This window comes from Falco naumanni, chromosome 1 (genome assembly GCF_017639655.2).
Source record: "Falco naumanni isolate bFalNau1 chromosome 1, bFalNau1.pat, whole genome shotgun sequence".
Classification (NCBI taxonomy): domain Eukaryota; kingdom Metazoa; phylum Chordata; class Aves; order Falconiformes; family Falconidae; genus Falco; species Falco naumanni.
The window spans coordinates 7762861-7781410 of NC_054054.1; the positions used below are offsets into that span (position 1 = coordinate 7762861).

Here is an 18550-nt window from a genome sequence, read left to right on the forward strand (position 1 = left end):
GAATCTTCTCAGGAGCTGAAACCTCCAGTAGTACTAAAATGAAGAGTAATATATCAACTTTTCAAGGTAACAAGCAGAAATGGGTGCCGCTTCACTTGGACGACGTAAGGTCAGACAATCAAGACAGACCAGGCTCTCGAGCTAGCTCAAGATTTCTGCTGGAAACAAACAAGTTAATACCTCATAACAACAGACGGAATGAGGCAAGAAGTAAGTGGTTTTCAGTCTCTGGGTTTTTCTATTTGTGGCAAACAAAGTATAATACCACATGAGTAGGCATTTATTTTGTTGATTGGCAGTTTATGTTGAACATGACTTTGCCTATACTAAGTAAAACCTAGTGTTTATATTTGCCAATAACCAGCAATAAATAAACAATTGTAGCTTGACAAATTTTAGATCGAAAAATTTTGTTCGAATGCTTGCTGCCCAATTAATTTTTTTTTTTAACCTTTTCAATAATTGAGCAGAGTTGTGATGTCTCCATCACTGGCTCTGCTGAGTAACTGAGTTTGGAAACAGTCTACCTTTACGGTGTGTGCTGGCGCTCTGAATCAGAGCAGCATATATTTTTCTCTTTATGGCTCCCTACAGAGTCTTGGGCCACAGCTTTACGATACAGAAAGTTTGGAGTCTCATAAGGCGGCTGCTCTGTCCTGCTCTACTGCTATTCCCGCAGCTTGTTGCTACCAGAGCAATTGCTTGTGGGCCTACACTTTGAACTCTGCTTTGGCAATTCTACTGATGTTGGTTTTCTCCTTTAAGTTGGACCAATTCCCTCGGTTCCCTGACCTGTTTCTCAGGATGACCATGCAAAAAGTTGTACTAGAACAACAGAGGGAGAATTGCACCACAGCTTGTACTGCTTCTGGTCCTCGGTGTCCTGAATACAGCTTGTCAGGTGGCAGAAATCTTAGGCTGAGCGTAACTCTTTGGTTTATTTATTTGCCACGGAGATGGGATTTGTTTATGAAGTTCTTTTAGGAGCATGGGTGCAAAGTTTGATGTGGATGTCTGAGGGATGGACAGGAGCAAGGGGAGAATTTTCACTAGTGTTACCACTTTCTTCAGCAGTTATTTCTCAGGGTGGTTAAAGGACCAGAAACTTGTAGCTGTAAGTGATTCAAGACCAGATTCAGTGTGAGGGGCCATGAAACATATTTTGCTCTTCAGGAGTATTGGCTGTTTAAATAAAAAGCTTGTTTCGGGTTTAAATCAGCACTAGCTCATGAAGGTGTTTCACGTAGGACTGTAGCGTGTGTCTGAGCCGCATGTACTCTCAGAGTGCAAAAATAAAACTGATTTGAGGAAACAGTTCAAGTAACTTCTACACGTTTCGGACCTCTTAAGGTTGAGGGTGGCAAGTGTGAAGGCTAAGGTCCAAATTCCCAATGATACACACGCATACAGGTTATGATACTCATAAATTCAGAGTCTTATTTGACAAAAAGTAAAATACAGGAACTTGAATGTATGAGCACACGTATATTGTCGTAGGGTTCATTAAAAACAGTTGCTAGTAAACCAAGATTTGTAATACGAACAAAAAAAAAATCATATCGTTAGTCAGTCCTTTGTTAAATCTAGCAACTCTCAATTTGATCAAGTAGGTGCTGTATCCCCAGGCATTCCTCTGACAGAGAGGTCCCCCGGCATCTGGAAGATACCCAATTACAACTTAAAGAAACTTTAAGCAAGGGTGCCTGAAGATGGAAGTCTCTGAGAGTGTTAGGAAAAGAGAAAGAAATGGTGTGAGAGGGCTTCGTTTTCTCTCATGAGTAAAGGGAGAATTACATCTGTCCTTAAGTTTTGTGGTGAGTGGAGCCAAGGTCCCTGGGGTCTGGTTTGGACCTGCTTGCTTTTCTCTCTTCTTCTACTTTTCTCTTGCTCTCTTCTGCTGTGTGCAGACGACATACTTACATGAAAACCTTACATAGATTCTTACCGAGTTGTCTTAGATGTGCATGTGTTATCAAAAAGGGGTCCTTAACTTAAAAGCTCGGTTTGGGGCACGACCAGCAGAGAATAATAAATGATCGCCATTAAATGGGCCGTGTCAGGGGAGCTGTAGACGGCTGCCTCTAGGACCAAAATGGAAGCTCCAGAGAGCCGTGGCTGTGGAAATCCCACACCGAGAAGGATTGTCAAGAGCTGGCAACTCTTCCTGGCTCTCTCTAGGTACTGGGAGTTGTCCACAGGAGGAGACTGTATTATTGCGCCTGGAAGGGAAGTTGAATTGCATGATCATTCCTTCCTGTCCCAAGCCGATTGGGTATTGTGATCCCTGAACTGGCACCACAGCGTCCAGTGGCTTCAGAAGCATTTGAGGTTGCCTGCCAGTCAAGCCCATTTACTCTTCTTTATTGCTAACAGCTTCTGCCCGACTCACCTCAGGCATGGCTGGGCAAACCTTACTGTTCCACTCCGGCAGCTTCAGATCTGACCTTCAGCTTTGGCCAGCATGGTTGAGTCGGTGGACTGCCTGGGCGCAAGCTGAGAACTTTGTTACAAGGGACTTTGTGTCACTGTGATACTTAATTATGATTGCTAGTACTGGGGTTTTTTTCTCTTTTCAAAGATTGGCGTCGTGATAGAGAAAAGAGAGACGATCATGACGAAGTGTGCAGCGTGAGAAGTGAGGGTGGCAGTGTTCGAGGATTCTCCAGAGGCAGAGGAAGAGGTAGAGGCAGAGGAAGAGGACGAGGCAGAGGAAACCCTAGAAGTATGCAAAGAAGTAGATGCTAACCAAAAATTTTAAAACTGTTTATAATGTTTTTGTTTGCACATGAAGTAGGAATTGTCTCAGAAAACGTAGCCTGAGTCTTTTTAAAATCAGATGCTGCAAACCAACAGTAAAGTAGCAGCGTGCTATACTTGTGTGCTGGGCTTAATATTTTTGTCATCTTTCTTTTATGTTCTCCTTTATTTTGAAGTGAACTTTGAATATTCAGTTGGTTATCAAGAACTGTATGGTGAAGGAACTGACCAAGTATTTCATCCTGAGCTTAATGCTAGTGTGATGTATTACTATGGTGATGGAACAGGAGTGCAGATGTATTCTGTGGATGAAGCACTTCTCAAAGAATATATAAAACATCAAATGTAAGTGGATCCTTTAATGTAAACATATTTTTAGGGATCTGGTTAAGATAACTCATTTCAAATGGCGTTTAATCCTTATTATCCATATAAAGATGGAGATTAAGGCATTTCAATTTAACTTTTTGATTTGACTGTTACCAGTGTCAGTTTGAATTTATTCACTAGTGGGGTGGAAAAAATTGAGTGATGGGGAGGATTTTTAAGGAAGCTGTTCTGCATCTTGTGCTGTAGTCTGGCTCTAACTCGTATACCTGCTTTATTTATGGTACATAGCCCTCTTTATGTTGTCATGTAATTGAGATTTGGATGTCTCTGAGCTTGTGCTTTTTGAGTACTGTTGGTCTGTTTGCCTATAAAGCTCTTCTTGGGTGATGTAGCTAGATGTTTCCCTTATTTGCTCTCAATTTCACTTTGAGAAGTCTTGTTAGTTTTATGTTTTCAGAGCGTTTCACCTGAAACATTTAACTGAAAGAGAGTAGTTTTGCAATGGTACTTGATTTTTCAATAATCTGAAATGTTTACTTTCTCGTGTACACCATTAGGCAATGAGAAACCATCTGGAAGACTGATTATCACCAGGAGACAAGTCAAAAAGGGCCTGGAAACCACTAGTTCATTTTAAAGAGACAGTTTCCACCACTGGCAGATATTTCATCTTCTGTACTTGCAACGGCATTTGTTTGCGATGCCTTTGTGGTGGTTTTTGATTGCCCTTGTATTCCATAAAGCAACTTGCTTATTTTATTCTTGCTTCTTTTGTTACAGTTGACGCAAAAAGGAAGAAAAAAGCCTCTTTAAGGGCAGAAAGTATCTGGCATGTGGCTATCAACTTCAAAACTTCTATTGCAGTCTTTTTTGTTACTCTTGCTGCCAGGCCCTTATGAGACCTGACAGTGGACATGTACCCCCATGTCAGGATAATCGGCCTGCACTGTCCTCAGACAAGTGGGGGAGGAGCACAGACACTCCACTGTTGGCCAGATTTCTGGGCATGCAGTGTAGAATCCAGACCTTCTAAGGTAGGACATGATGATGTCCCCCTCTGCTGAGAAAAATGTCAGTTACAGCATTGGTCGCATCTGACTTCTGGTTATATTTGTATTTGGTTTTAGCAACGAGAGGTTGGCAGGTGTCAATAGAAGACTTGGCATGGCTGGCTAACCAGAGCCGTTGGTTGCTTGTCTGATGTGAACTTCTAAGGCAGTTGGATTATGGAGTTTGCTTTCCATGAGAGGGAGATTCTTGAGCAGGTTTAGAGCATAACTTCACTATTTTTATGCTCCTTAAAAAACCAACAACAACAAAAAACAAAACCCAAAAACAAACCCCCAAAAACCCAACGTGTTTTTTATTCACTTTTTCTATCACATTAAAAATTATTGGAAACAGACTTTGTTCATCAGTTACTTATTTTTCGCTTCTAAATGGGGATAATTTAGTTATAAAGTATTAACCATGCCAAAGAAGGAAGTAGATACAGAATAAAGCTACACAGAACTGTTAGGTCTCAGCGTTCCTTATGGAGTCGAAGATAAATATTAGAGGAGTGAGATTGGTTTGAATCCTAGTCAGCTGGTGAATTTTAAAACAATTTACCTGCTTAAGAGGGAAAAATCTTAAGAGACTATGTTCAGCTGAGTCGATACGTAATTACAGTAAGAAATACACTGCTGTCAAGCAGTTCATGCTTGTCCCAAGAACCAGCTTGATGTACAAGTGAGCGTAATATTTGTATTGGATACAAAAACGTCTTTAATGTTTTTAATTACAGGCTGGAGTTGTCAGCCTGAAATGTTTCAGTGCTCAGCAACTCCTCAGTCTGCAACAGGCAGTAGAATTCTATTTTAAAAGTCCTCTTTCTTTAAAAAATAAAGAAATACAAGTCCAGACACGCACCCAGGTCTCCATCAATTCAAGAACAAGTGAAGGGACTGAGGAAAATGAAAAGAAAAGCTGGAGGGGGTGTATGTGTGTGTGTAGGTTTGTCCCTCTACTTGGAGCAAATTTGTGCGTTGTTTTCATTTATCATTAATGGTCTTTCACATTCCTTTTTCTAGAGTGATGGACATCAAGTGAGGCAGTTTGAGTCAAGTTCAGTCATTGTCCATTTCTGCTTGTGGAATTTTTAACTAGATGAATCGTTACAAGATTTTACCTTTACTGTATGACTGTAAAGGTAACAGTAGTAAAAACTTGATATATGGCTTTTGTGCTTGCTTATCTTCTAGACTGGGAGGGGAGAAGAAATGTAGCCGTTCAGAACAGTAAACAGGATATTCTTGAAAGAAACTTTCTCTTTGTGCGCAGTTGCTTCACTGGTCAGTTTACTTAGCTCTGAGTGAGAGCTAATTCTCTGAAAGAGTTATTCTTTTCTCTGTGTGCTCCGATCTAATGGCAGTGTTTTCATTTGTCATGTGTCTTATTGTCCAACTTTGAGACTTTTATATTCATTCAGTCCTGGAGCCGAGTGTTTCATATAGAAAGCTTTAACTTTGGATTTCTTTAGCTACCAAAAATTAGAGCGAGAAATGGTACCAAGCTTCTCCTTGGGTCAGTGATGGCATCAGAGTCCTCTCCTCTTGGTAACTTTGGCCTTGATCCCAACTTCAGTGGAGACACTTAGCATTTTATACTTAGTTGAAATTAGAATTAACTTTATTTACATCTGCATGTGGTTGGGTTTTTTCCCCCTTAGCGTTTTAATGCCCTCTTGTTTTATTTTGCACTATCTCTATTTTTGTGTTACGGAATTTTAATTGCTCTCCATTAAATATTTCACTGCCTACTATCTTGAACCTGATGAGGAGTAGTGTTCGTTGGATGTAATATGCAAAATCATGGTATGATGTGTAAACTCTGTGAAAGGCCTAGACTTTAGTTATCATGATTAATCTGGGGGGGGGGGGGGTTTGTCCATTCTTCTTCATAACATGTTTTCTTGTTTGCTTGCTTTGTGTGACAGGTCATGATTTGAATTCCTTATTTTCCTCTTCACTAGAGTATAAAACATCTTGACACCCTAACCATTTTGTAGAGCAGCTTCATTGTTTAAGAAGATTTGTCTTTCTGCTATGTCTTTGTCCCTTGTCTCTCTCGTTCTGTGGTATTGTCAGATTCTCAAAATGGTCCTTGTCCCTCTTCTCTTTATCCGCTTAACATCATCTCTTCTTTTTGACTTTACCTTTCGCCATGAACTGTTGTGCCTTTTTGGTACAGTTTCACGACAAATACAACATTACCATTTTTGTTTTCTCATCTTCCCACAAGCATGCTTGAAGTAATGATTCAGAGTACATATATGTGCCTCAACACTCAGATAGGATACTTAAACCTTCTAATGTACTGGAAACTGGGAAAAGAAAAGATACAGTTCAGAATGGAGGCGCACTGATACTGCTGTGTGGGAAATAACTTATGCTCTGACTGTAAGCAGTAGTTGTCCTTCATCTATATGGAGGCTAAGAAAATGTTGTTTCCTTCTGTTCATGTAAGTAATAAGGAAGGGGGGTGGGTGAAAGAAAAATTGAGCATAGTTTTTTTCCTTATGCAGTTCATGTATGCAAATGTTAACAAGGCTTTGATTTATACCCTCTGTGTACTGTACTGGATCATAACTCTTTCTTAACACGTTGAGCATGCATGCTGTTCTGTAAGTTTTGTTTATAATGATACACCCGTGGAAGGAACGATTTTGTTGATGATGGCAAAGTGTGGTCTGTTTTTAATGGAAGACTTCTAACAAGGAATCTCTAAGTTGCTATTTTGGGATTTTTCTTTAACCTATAACAGGCTCATATTTGTATGTTTCTTTTCTGCAGTGAGTATTATTTCAGCACAGAAAATTTGGAAAGGGACTTCTTTCTGAGGAGAAAGATGGACCAACAAGGATTTCTGCCTGTTTCATTGATTGCAAGCTTCCGTCGGATGCAAGCTCTGACTACAAATGCTGCCCTCATTTTGGAGGTAAAATAATTCAGGAGTATGTATGTAGAAAGTTGTTTGGTTAATTTTGTACTGCCGTTTAAAGTCGGTGCTATGAATTCCTGTTTGCATTGACAAGGATTTTGTAAGGAGACTATAAATGGCAAAGTTTGGGAGTGTTTTTTTTCTTTTTTAGGTGGTGCTAGATATGTAAAGTTTCTAAAGTTATAATATGCTTGTCACGCAGGCCCTAAGGGACAGTACAGAAGTTGAAATTGTGGATCAGAGGCTAAGAAAAAGGGTTGATCCAGAAAAGTGGCCGATTCCAGGTCCTCCTCCATGCAGCCTGCCACCGACTGACTTTTCCCAGCTCATCAATTGTCCAGAATTCATACCAGGCCAAATTTTCGGCTCACATACTGGTAAAGGATTTATTTTATAGAAACGAGTTCAGGACTGTCGATCTAGCTTAGGAAGTTTGCCTTTTGATACTGATTTCATAATAGAAGTTGTACATTTGGTAATGGTTTATTCAGCTGATATGTCTGTCAGCCTTGCAGTTGCCAAGTCACATGGCTGGCATGGCTGATGTGAAGGAGATAAAAATGTGTCTTACATGCTGCTGCTGTGACCGTTCTCCGGAATATAGTATGATGGACTACAGTTGTGTAGTAGTAGTAGAAGTAGTAATGGTAATCTTAAGTTAGTGGTAAAACCTGCTTCATTTTGGTAGCAGCTGCATGTTAACTCTTTATTTGATGCATCCTGGTTTTGGATGGGGATTTCATTTGCATTATTAATAGGGAGATGGCTTTGTTTGCTGGCAGCCCTCGGCAGGGAAATCTTTTACTAAAATGTTGGCTGGAATTAGATGGCAAGAATGAAGACTGAGTTAGGCACCCATCCGTAGAGCTAGAGGATGGCGTGGAGGAAACCTGTCCCCAATGATGCTGCTCTTGTTTTCTGACTAACACGTAATTTATCTCAGACAGTTAGAAACTTTACACATAAATAAGTTGCAAGAATTGATATTTCCCTAAAATGTTGAGTGAACTGCGAAAAGCCATCTCCTAAAAATGAAAAGAAATTCTGCTGATCAGTGTTACATTTCATCAGAGAAGTAGAAAAATAGTTGCTATGGTTAAAAGAGACTAGTGAAACAACTGAAAAAACCACCCCAAACAACAAAAAAAACCCTTAACAAAATGAAACTAAACAAAAATAAAGCAATCCAGAGTAGAAACTGAACTGTTTTCCACTGCTAGAGTCTGCACCAAGTTCTCCAAGACTGGGAAGCCCGCTGAGTCCAAAGGAAAACACCGAAACGAGTAATTTTCAGACGATGTCTAAAGGATTGTCTACAAGTTTGCCTGATTTGGACTCTGAACCTTGGATAGAAGTGAAGAAGAGGCACCGTGCATCCACAGTCAAACTAAAGGTAAAATCAAAAACCTTTAAGTTGGTTTTAAATAAACAAATGCAAAACCTGGCAACTTACAGATTATACTGTAAAACAAGATTTTTCACATCATAACGTGTGATGCGTGATAATGCAGTACAGTTAATGTGCATACTTCTCACTGTGTCGGACCTAGAATAACTGAGTGCATTTGAAATTCTGATCTAATGCTCACTAAAACGAAATACTGTGGTGTGATTTTTTTTTTTTTTTTTTTTTTTCTGCTGAGGGGCAGTTGTACCTGTTGATTATTGAAAAAATGTATTATGTGCATTGGTAATTGTTCTAAAAGGTTATGGCAGAATTATTTAGTACAGTAATTTACTTAATAAGCATCTGAAAATGGCTATATTGTTTCCAGTTTCCCCTATGTTTGTCTATTGAAAATGTTCTATCATGTTCTGTTTGTCTCCCATTTGGATAATGTCTGTCCGATTCAAATGTAAAACGCATCACCTTTTCCAACTTAGGAGAGCAGCGTTCCTGTGTCTGATCAAACATCAGATCAACAACAGCCACCCCCACCTCCAGAGGAACAAGAACAGGAAGAACTAGATTTTATGTTTGATGAAGAGATGGAACAAATTCAAGGTCGGAAGAATAAATTTACTGATTGGTCAGACAGCGATTCTGATTATGAAATTGATGATCAGGATGTAAACAAGATTTTGATCGTAACGCAGACACCACCATATATGAGAAGACATCTTGGTGGAGATCGTTCTGGCAACCATGTATGCCGTGCAAAAATAACATCAGAACTTGCTAAAGTTATTAATGATGGCTTATACTATTATGAACAGGATTTGTGGATGGAGCAGAGTGAGAATGACACTATGTTGAAGGTAACTTTCTTAAATTTTTACCTGAAGACTATGCCCGTCCAAACAGTTCTAAAATGGATTTCAGCCATCTGCTGTGTAATTGTAAAATGCTATATTTTTTTTTGGAAGAAAAGTGATAGTACTTCAGTTTACGGGTCTATTGAACTCTCTTTATTTTGATAATATTGTAAACCGTTGAAAGCAAAATCGGCAAGTTTTTCTTGTCACAGATTTGACCAAAAACATTGAATGAATATTTTTAGAACTATCTTTTAACATTTTGGAGAAATTTCAACTTTTCCAGTGTTTTCTTGTTCTATGAATAGTTTCGTAACATTTGCAAACCCTTACCGGAGAGGAAGTGGTCACATTTTTGAGATAAGATGAGAGGACGGTAATACAGTCATTTTGAAGTAGTTTTACGTTAAGGTTCTGTTTGCCTTGTAGCTTGTTACGATGTTAGCTCTGTCAGCAAATGAAACTTTGGATTGTACACCTTACATTTCATTGGAGAAACACTTCTATTTCCTAGCCTGTGCGTGGGCCCGTCTTTGAGGCTTTCAAACCTTTACAAGGAGATGGTCAGCTTTGATATTTTTAAAAAATATTATTTATTATTTTTTTAAATATACTGAGCAGCTGTGAAATTAGATGAGATGAACTCCAGCACTGCAAAGGCAGAGGTCAACGTGGCGTACTGCAGTCCTGTCACGTATCACTCTTGGTTTATTTTCTTGTGCAAGTGAGCCCAGTGAGTGGCACGTGTGTCAACGATCTCACTGTGTCACTAGCAGATATTAAGTGTACAGAAATACAAAGTTACCTAAACAGTAAGTGGTCAGGAGAAGGAGCTTTATCTGTGCACAAGGGTAAAGGTGGTTTGGGGGAAGCAGCTTAAAGGAGAAATGGAGCATGTGGGTACAAAAAAGAGCTGACAGATAAAAACGAATGTTGAGAATAAGAGCAGGAATGTAAAGGTAGAATTCAGAATATGGAGTTTTTATTATAAAGGAAATGGACCAAGAAAACCAGCACACTAGAAGAGGACAGTGAGAAATAGCACACAGCCAGGGAAAACTACTCTTCTGTTGTTTTGTTCTTAACATTGATTTAAACAAGATTTTTCACGCACAGCATGCACGCACAGAGATGTGCCGCCCCACCTTCAGCTGAGCAGGGGCAAGAGTGATTTGACTTGTTGCCACACATCCTGGAAAATCCTGCGCTTTTGCGGTTTAAGCTACCAATGAAAACATAAAAAAAAAAAAAAAAAAGCAAGCTGAACACTTTATTTACAAATGCTGGCTTTTCTTAAGATGTTGCCTGAGAAAGGGAGGAGGGTCTTTTTTGCTCCCCTAAATTGCTAGGGCCTTCCTTGGCACACTTACTGCAGAAGAGGGATGGTTTGGGGTTTGGCAAGGGGCAGGGTCTCAGTTGTTTTTATTTCTTATTTGTCTGTGAAAATTCGCATGTAGGTGGCCTTACTGTCTCCATTTGCCCATTTACCGGCGTAACTTTGTTTTAGCTAGTGCAGTGTGAGCTTATATACAGTGTCCATGGCAGCTTTTTTTACAACATGTGCTAGAGACTTCTTCCATTTTCCTTAACAGAAATCTGTACTGGCTGTGTGTGGGTAGCTGTGTCAGTTCTGGCTTGCTTATTTTCTCTTCTGTGAATTTCACCTGTTTCTCAGGATGATATTAATTATTGTGCTTTGCATTTACAATTTGCTTTCTCTAATTCAGCAAGAGATTGAGAACTTTAAGAAGCTAAGCCTCATTAGTAAAGAGGAATTTGATAGTCTTGCACCAGAACCAGTTGCTGATCCAACCCAAGAAGTTCCTCCAGGACCTTCAGGGTTACGGAAAGGTAAGTAATAAGTATTATTTTTTTTCCGAATCTCTGTAATAAAGAGCAATTCCATAGGTGTTTTAACTCTTTCTGCCTGTGTAATATTTCAATTTTGGTTCAGTCAGCAATCCGAGGGGATTGCTCTTTGCTCATTTTTCAAATTGTCAACTGTTTGTTAGTAGCATGGTTTCCATTGAGTTAGAACAAGCTGGTACTACTACTTTGCAGGATGTATATGAGCATCAAAAGGCAGTGTTCTATTTTGTTGTCACCATGTACCAACACCAGGTGCTTTTTGTGGAGTTTGACATTCACAGTGTGTAAAGTAATAGCTAGTGATGTTGTGAAAGATTTTCTAGAAACCAGTATTTTTACGGGAAATGGGGATAGAAGGAATTGAAACTAGAAGAATTTTCTATTTGTATCATAACCTTACTGAGCAGTCACTATGTCCAAATCTTATCTTTTGAGTATTTCTGATAAAGTAGTAGTATTAACATTTACTCGGATACATGCTAATAGTGTCTTTAAAGCAGTTGAAGAAAACCACCTTACTAAACCCACTGCCTCACCAAAAAGCAAGAATGTGGTTATGCTTTCACCAGTGCTTATTTTCCATTATTTCCCTAGTGTAAGTACCAAAGAACAAGCAGTGAAGAAGTGGGTTTAAATTTTCTAGCAAAGACGTGCTTGAAACTTTATTTCCTAGTTTTGAGCGGTTTGTGCTGCTTCTGCACAGAGTGCTCTTTTTAATTTGATTATCCTTTGGGGATGATGTGGTTCGTTTGAAATGAAACAGGCCTTTAAGATACTAGGGGAGCTTAAGCTTTGAAATCCGAAGTCTGTTTTGAAAATGAGTATTTTGTCCTTCCTGCCTACAGATTTGGCAGAGGAGCTGCCTTGTAATTTGTTAAGTGTTGAAGTTCCTCCGACGGCAGCAATAGCTCGATCACTGCCAACAGCAGTGCCAGATTCCCCCTGCGTTCACCCTGGCTTCACCCCGCGAACACCTCGCACCCCAAGGCTACAGGATCCCAACAAAACACCCAGGTTCTACCCTGTTGTTAAAGAAGCACGATCCATTGATGTAAAGGTAAATGGAAACATACTTTTTCTAAAACCAGAAAAAGTCTGTAAAACTCATGCCTGTGCATACGACTTACCAGGAATAAAAAGAAAAAAAAAAAAAATAAACACTTGTACATTTTTATGGCTTATCTTCAAAATATTTACCATATTGTTACAAAATGATTTCCTAGTTTTCTGTGTAACATTTCTTAAAAGACCTTGCTGAAAAAGTGTCATGTCAAAGACTTTGAATTTGTTACATAAGACTAATCTTTAGGTTATGTAACCAGAGTGTTGTGACTATAATGTCTTAGATAGAATATAAATTTTTTAGAACTTTGTCTTAATAGGGAGAGAATGAGTGAAATGAAAATAGGGAAATAAATACTTCATTTGCTCTCTTAGACTCCAAGAAAAAGAAAAACACGACACAGTACAAATCCTCCCTTAGAATGCCATGTGGGTTGGGTGATGGATTCCAGAGACCACAGGCCGAGAACTTCCTCTGTGAGGTAATTTTTTTTTTTTCCGGTTGTAGGATATTTATTTGCAGTATCATTAGTTCTCACTGCTAATGGAGAAACAGTCTGTGATAAAATACAAGTTACAAACACATTGGAGGGAAGAGAAGAGCCATCAAGAAAGACAAAGCGATAGAATGCGAGGTTACTGGGGAGTAAGCTAGCCAGGCTGACTACGTTCCACAACGTTGTTGAGCCATGATACAGTAGCAGTAATATTACTTGAAGTACTGACATTCACTTCAGTGATTTTGCCGTTAGGTGGTCATTTAAAATCAGGCAGTAATGTAATGTTTAATTATTGTCATTCAAAACTGTCTGTTTTTTGACATATTAGCTCAGAATCTGATTTCAGAAGCGGGTGACTGGGACCCCAGGCACGCATTGTAGTGGCGGTCCGGTGACTGCACTATTCTGACAGCTCTTGCATACATCAGAATGGTTGAAAACTGTTTCTATAGAAAAGCACTCTTTACAGGACAGAAGTGCATTTGCTTTTTTTTTTTTCTTTTTTCTTCAGCAGTTCCAATGCTTCGCCTTCAGAAGGAGCTCCATTAGCGGGAGGTTATGGGTGTACCCCAAATTCTCTTCCAAAATTTCAGCATCCTTCTCATGAACTGTTAAAGGAAAATGGCTTTACTCAACAGGTGTACCACAAATATCGTCGAAGGTGTCTGATGGGTAAGCCACTAAATGTACTTCCTGAAATTCTACCTAAAATTTTCAAGGCGTCATCTGATACCAGTTTTCTCCATGCTGTTCCTCATCCTAATTTTTTCTTGGAAAAGGAAAGCAAGATTTATTTTGTTTCTCTTTTATGAGCTCTGCTTTCCACTTAACTTTATTTTCCCTGACAAAAAAATTACCCTCGCATTTAAACTTCAGTTACTGTAAGATCTTGTGTGTGTATTACTAATGGAAAAGCACTTGAAAATATGTTGCTGAAAAATTGAAAATAACTTTCTCTTTTTTTACTCCTTTCTTTTTTCTTCCAGAGAGGAAACGGTTGGGAATTGGCCAGTCCCAAGAAATGAACACGTTGTTTCGTTTCTGGTCCTTTTTTTTGAGAGATCACTTTAACAAGAAAATGTATGAAGAATTCAAACAACTTGCTTTAGATGATGCAAGAGAACACTACAGGTATTCACTTTTTCCTGGAAGTTAAGAGCAGTTGAGGTCGTACCTGTGCAGTTTGCATATATCTGAAGTGAACATTCTTAGTACTGGCTTTGAGTCTTTGGAAATCTTTAAAATAGCAGCCTGTGTAAGTTATTTTAATACCAAAAATCTGTTTGTTTATATTTGTGCTTTGCAGATAATAGCTAAATGTGCAGCATTTCCTGACTTGTCATTGGTCTTGAATTCTACAAAACCCTGTAGCTTGTTGACTGTGACAAGTCAGCTCTGTACTTATTTACACTCCTAAGATTCTTCCTTCCATAGGTGAAGACGTTCTTAACCTCATTGAACTTTGGTGCAACTGCTTCTGGCCTTATAAAAATACCAGAAAAATGACCACAAAGGAAATTACCGCTGCCCCTTTAGCTCTCTGATGTTATTCCCTTCCTTCCACCCAGTTCCTCCCACCTCTGTTTCCCTTAGCTGAAAAGACGAGGTAGCCCAGCGTTCTGAGTGCCAAGCGAGGGTGTACCTACCGGCTTACAGAATCCTGAAGTTTGGATATGTCACTTGAGGCTGCAGAGTGATATTCCCTGGGGTGTGAAGTGGCTTTAATAACGCCTTGTCTCTCTGCTCTGGATTACTCGATGCTCTGTGATTATCCAAGGATACGTTTACTAGGAGAAACTTCAGAAGGCTTTTAAGGGTGCTAAGGTGGCAGCAGACAAGAACGGGAGGAGGTCTGCGCTATCTGGAGACCCGAGGCAGCCAAAGCCAGAGTAATGCCGAAGCATCACTGAGTGCTGAGTCAGAAACCCTGCCACTGGGGTGGGTGGGAGCTGCAGGAACACAGTCCTGCCTTACACGGCGGGTTAGGCTGACTCCTGGGCCGACCCACTATGATTGGTCTTGTGTTAAAAATGTTTGTGTGCACACACATGCTGAAAACATGAAAGCATTTGACTTCATTTTGTATGTGTGTATAGTGTCCGTAGATCCTAAATTGAAACCATGGGACAGACCTGATTTTCCTAAGTCAGTTTTGGTTATTTGTGAAGATGTTTCAGAACAATGGGGTGATAAAAACTGATGTGAAAAGGAAGCATTTTTTTAGGAGAAGGCTAAAATGAGACTGTGCCGTCTACTTAAATGCAAGGAGAGACTGGAAACTTGCCTCCCTCTGAGGGATGAGCAGCATATGTGTAAGGTATTTGTACCTCTTTGTTCTGTTACAGGTATGGATTGGAATGCTTGTTTAGGTTTTACAGCTATGGCCTAGAAAAGAAATTCAGGCAAGAAATATTCAAGGATTTCCAAGAAGAAACAAAGAAAGACTACGAAGCTGGTAATTATTATAGGCCGGTCACGGCTCACACTGGGGTAACTTTAGTTGGAGATAATCCCCGTTCCTTGGCCCTCTAACTTGTTAATGAACCCAAGAGCCATTTCTGTTTGTGTTCCTTTTATCTTCAGTTCTCTTAAACATACAGTTACCAGTGAATAATTAAGGTTTTTTTTATTACATCTGACCTCTGTAAATTGGTACAATTGTGTTTTTCCATTATCAGGTCAGCTCTATGGACTGGAAAAATTTTGGGCTTATCTAAAATACTCTCAGCACAAGACTCCAGCCATTGACGCCAAACTGCAAGAGTACCTTAGTAAATTTAAGAGACTGGAGGACTTCAGAGTAGATGTAAGTTTCAGTACCTATTTCAAATAAATATTTGGTGTATGACTATTTTTACTGCAAGGTAAACTGAGAACAGTTACTTCAGTTCACAAAAAGGCAGCTTTACGAATCCTGTCAATCACTAGAAAAAGCATGATTAAAAAAATTTAAATGAAAAAGGCAGTTGTATTCTAGCCATTTGTTATTATTTTCTTTTTAAACCAAAGTATGGTGCTGAGGTGTGGTGGCTAAAACGTAGAAAGCGTTGATCCATTTTCATTGTATAATGAAAGAAATAGCAAAATAAAATAAAATAAAATAAGCTTATTTGTCATTTAGTAAGACTGATGATTTCTATACCGTTCAGGAATTTGGCAAATTAATGAATGGCAATCCTTGATGAACTGTGACAGGCATTGTCCTTGCTGAGAATGTAAGTGCCAAATTCAGTGCAGCCTCCCTGCAGAATGCCGAATTCTTAAGAGTACGGTTCTGGAGTATAGTGCTGCCCTGCCTTTCGTACCTGGTTACCATCGTCCCCGGTAATCCTCCATTTTCTAGGAGTTGTGGCAAACATTTGGGCAGTGACAATTAAATAATGTAAGACTGTTTAAAGTCCTTAATATGTCATGCACTTGCGCTTCTAGCTAAATGGCCAGGAGAGCTGTAGAATATTACCAATGAGTTGTGAATAACTAAGCTGAGTTATGGAACGCTCTGTCTTTTTTGATCTGTTAAGTGTATGAAAGGGCAAATACCTGGCCTTACAGAAAAACATTTAACAGGTTGCTCGTGTTTATTTTCAGCCTCCTATTAGTGAAGAATCTGGCAGAAAGAGACCGGTTGCTGCTGCAGGTGAAGATTCAGGTCATCGCAGACATCAGTCTAATTCATCTAAAGCACTTCTTGCCGCTAAACCCACAGCTGCCTGTCAGTCCCAGGCACTGGGAAACCTTACCAGTGGGAACACTGTGCAAGCATCCGTAGGTCATAACAGTGCTGCCGCAAAATCTATAGGAAATGATGTACCAGAAAAATAGACTTAAGATGAGCTTACGCCCTTGAGAATCAACTTTTACATCATTCTCTTAATTGGGAGATCTTCAAGGCGAGCCGAGATAATACATGATTAAAAATGTATGGGTAAGACAAAGGATTGGATTCTCTTTTTCACAGGATTTAGTTCCATAACACTTACCCTAGGAGAGTTGCTCTTGGTTTTGGGATCATTGGAAGGATCCTAGGGAAGATTCTTTGGCTTCAGTATTGCTTTCCTCAAGCTTTTGTTTACAAAGAACTGCATTCCTTGCATATGCAAAAAATACTTCGGGGATGCCTTACATTTCAGCTCATATTTCTTAAAAAAGGTATGATATACCCATGATATTTACTGTGCTTTCTTTACCCAGAGTTTCCCATTTTTTGTATTTTACCAAAGCAAAAAAGATTACATTGTATGTAGAATTTTAAATGTAAAGGAAAGATCTATTTGATTGGTTTGCTCTTGAATCTAACTATTAAAAAGTACGCTTTTGTGCAAAAGCACGCTTGAGAATGTGCAGCTATACATGAAACTGCATTTCTGGATTCTATTTAAAGACATAGTTTCTGGTTTTTTTCAGGGTCTCCATAGTATTTTATTAAGTATGGAGTTTGAGTGGACATAACTGGGATAGTTTTGCAGGTATTTCCTTCAGTACTGGTTCTTAGTAAGTCAAGCAACAGAAGAGTACAGGGGAAGATGGATCTGTTGGCTTCATAGGGTCTTAAATTAACATATAGTATCTACAGTTTGTGCAGGTTGTTAAAATAGCAAACTATTCAAATTATTCTTGGCTTGAGAGGTATCTTCATTTGAATTAGCATGATTATTAATTGCTCTAACAGGAGAGGCATAATTTTTCCAAATGTGTTTGGTTTTTTTCCTCCATATTTCAAGTAATAAAAAATAGTTTGGAGGGGAAACAAAGTATTCCTTGTAAATCTTATTTTTTGCTTTATTTTACAATATCTGAATGAAGTTCTGTTTAAATTGTGCTAGCTAAGCATAAATAATTTCAAGCAGGTCTAAACACAATTTCACCGAATGTAAGTTACTCAAATACAAATCCATTGCTGTAGCTGAAAGATGGGGATGTTAATATCCTGTAATTTCTTCTTAACTTCATTACTTGGTTTTTGAAGACTCAAATGAGTAAATTCTTGTTTCCTAGAGCAGGTAAGAAGAATTTCAGGTTTTTGTTAAACATTAACTGCAGAAAAGACTTCACTTTTAAAGTTAAAAAGCTACGTCTAGCACAAATGCCTTAATCTGTGAAGGTGTCTGAACTGACTGCACAGCCACATCCAGGGTTTTAAACTCCTACCAGATCTCAGAGGGTGTAAGTCCATTCATTTTTCAGTCATTGTCTTGTGAATCTCAATGAAACAAATTATGAACGTTTGCATTGTAAAGTAGTGTATGTTTGCAGTGACCTTCCCAACAGTTAATACCATTTCAATACAAAATGGAGCCTTTTAAACGGCCTGTTCTAAATTAATTTCAATTTACTCATACCAATATTTTAAGTAATATCCTGTAACTACGCTGAAGTGGCACATCTCAATCCTGTGTTTGATCCATGCCTTTTGCTATCCAAGAAAATGATACGAATGTAAATTTGGATTGAAATTGTATATACAAGTAATAAATTTAAGGTATTTCAGTTTTTCATTGGAAAACGTGCAGATTAAGCTTACAGTGTGTGTAATTTTGTGATATCTTGAGAAATTTCATAAAAACAAAAAAAACCCCAAATCCTAACACTGTTGTATGTCAACTTTTTTCCCTACAATGTGTGAAGAAAAACAACTTTGAAAGATCGTTAAAGCTATAGACTTGCATATAAATTTCTGTCGCCTCTGGTGCACCAAGGTAGCGGGGAAAACCCTGCCTGTTCAAACCCTGTAGTAGTTCTTGGAATGTGAACCAGCTTTCTTCAAGTTCAGTACTGATGTATTTTTTTCATATAAC

The 18550-nt window shown here is 38.9% G+C and overlaps 1 protein-coding gene across 10 annotated transcripts in view; it reads left to right on the plus strand.

Annotated features, from left to right (window-relative positions):
- LARP1B (La ribonucleoprotein 1B) overlaps nt 1-18340 on the plus strand; it is a 32293-nt gene extending 13953 nt beyond the window's left edge. For 2 of the 10 annotated variants that reach the window (XM_040614488.1, XM_040614727.1), the window contains exons 5-19: nt 67-210; nt 2579-2722; nt 2934-3102; nt 6921-7065; nt 7271-7445; nt 8289-8461; nt 8953-9327; nt 11052-11175; nt 12039-12250; nt 12631-12737; nt 13267-13427; nt 13742-13886; nt 15101-15210; nt 15434-15561; nt 16344-18340. In XM_040614488.1, coding sequence (XP_040470422.1) covers nt 67-210; nt 2579-2722; nt 2934-3102; nt 6921-7065; nt 7271-7445; nt 8289-8461; nt 8953-9327; nt 11052-11175; nt 12039-12250; nt 12631-12737; nt 13267-13427; nt 13742-13886; nt 15101-15210; nt 15434-15561; nt 16344-16577 — 2546 coding nt within the window. In that variant the 3' untranslated portion in view covers nt 16578-18340. The other 8 variants (XM_040614567.1, XM_040614650.1, XM_040614966.1 and 5 more) reach the window with 8 other exon arrangements.
- The last annotated feature ends 210 nt before the right edge of the window (nt 18341-18550 follow it).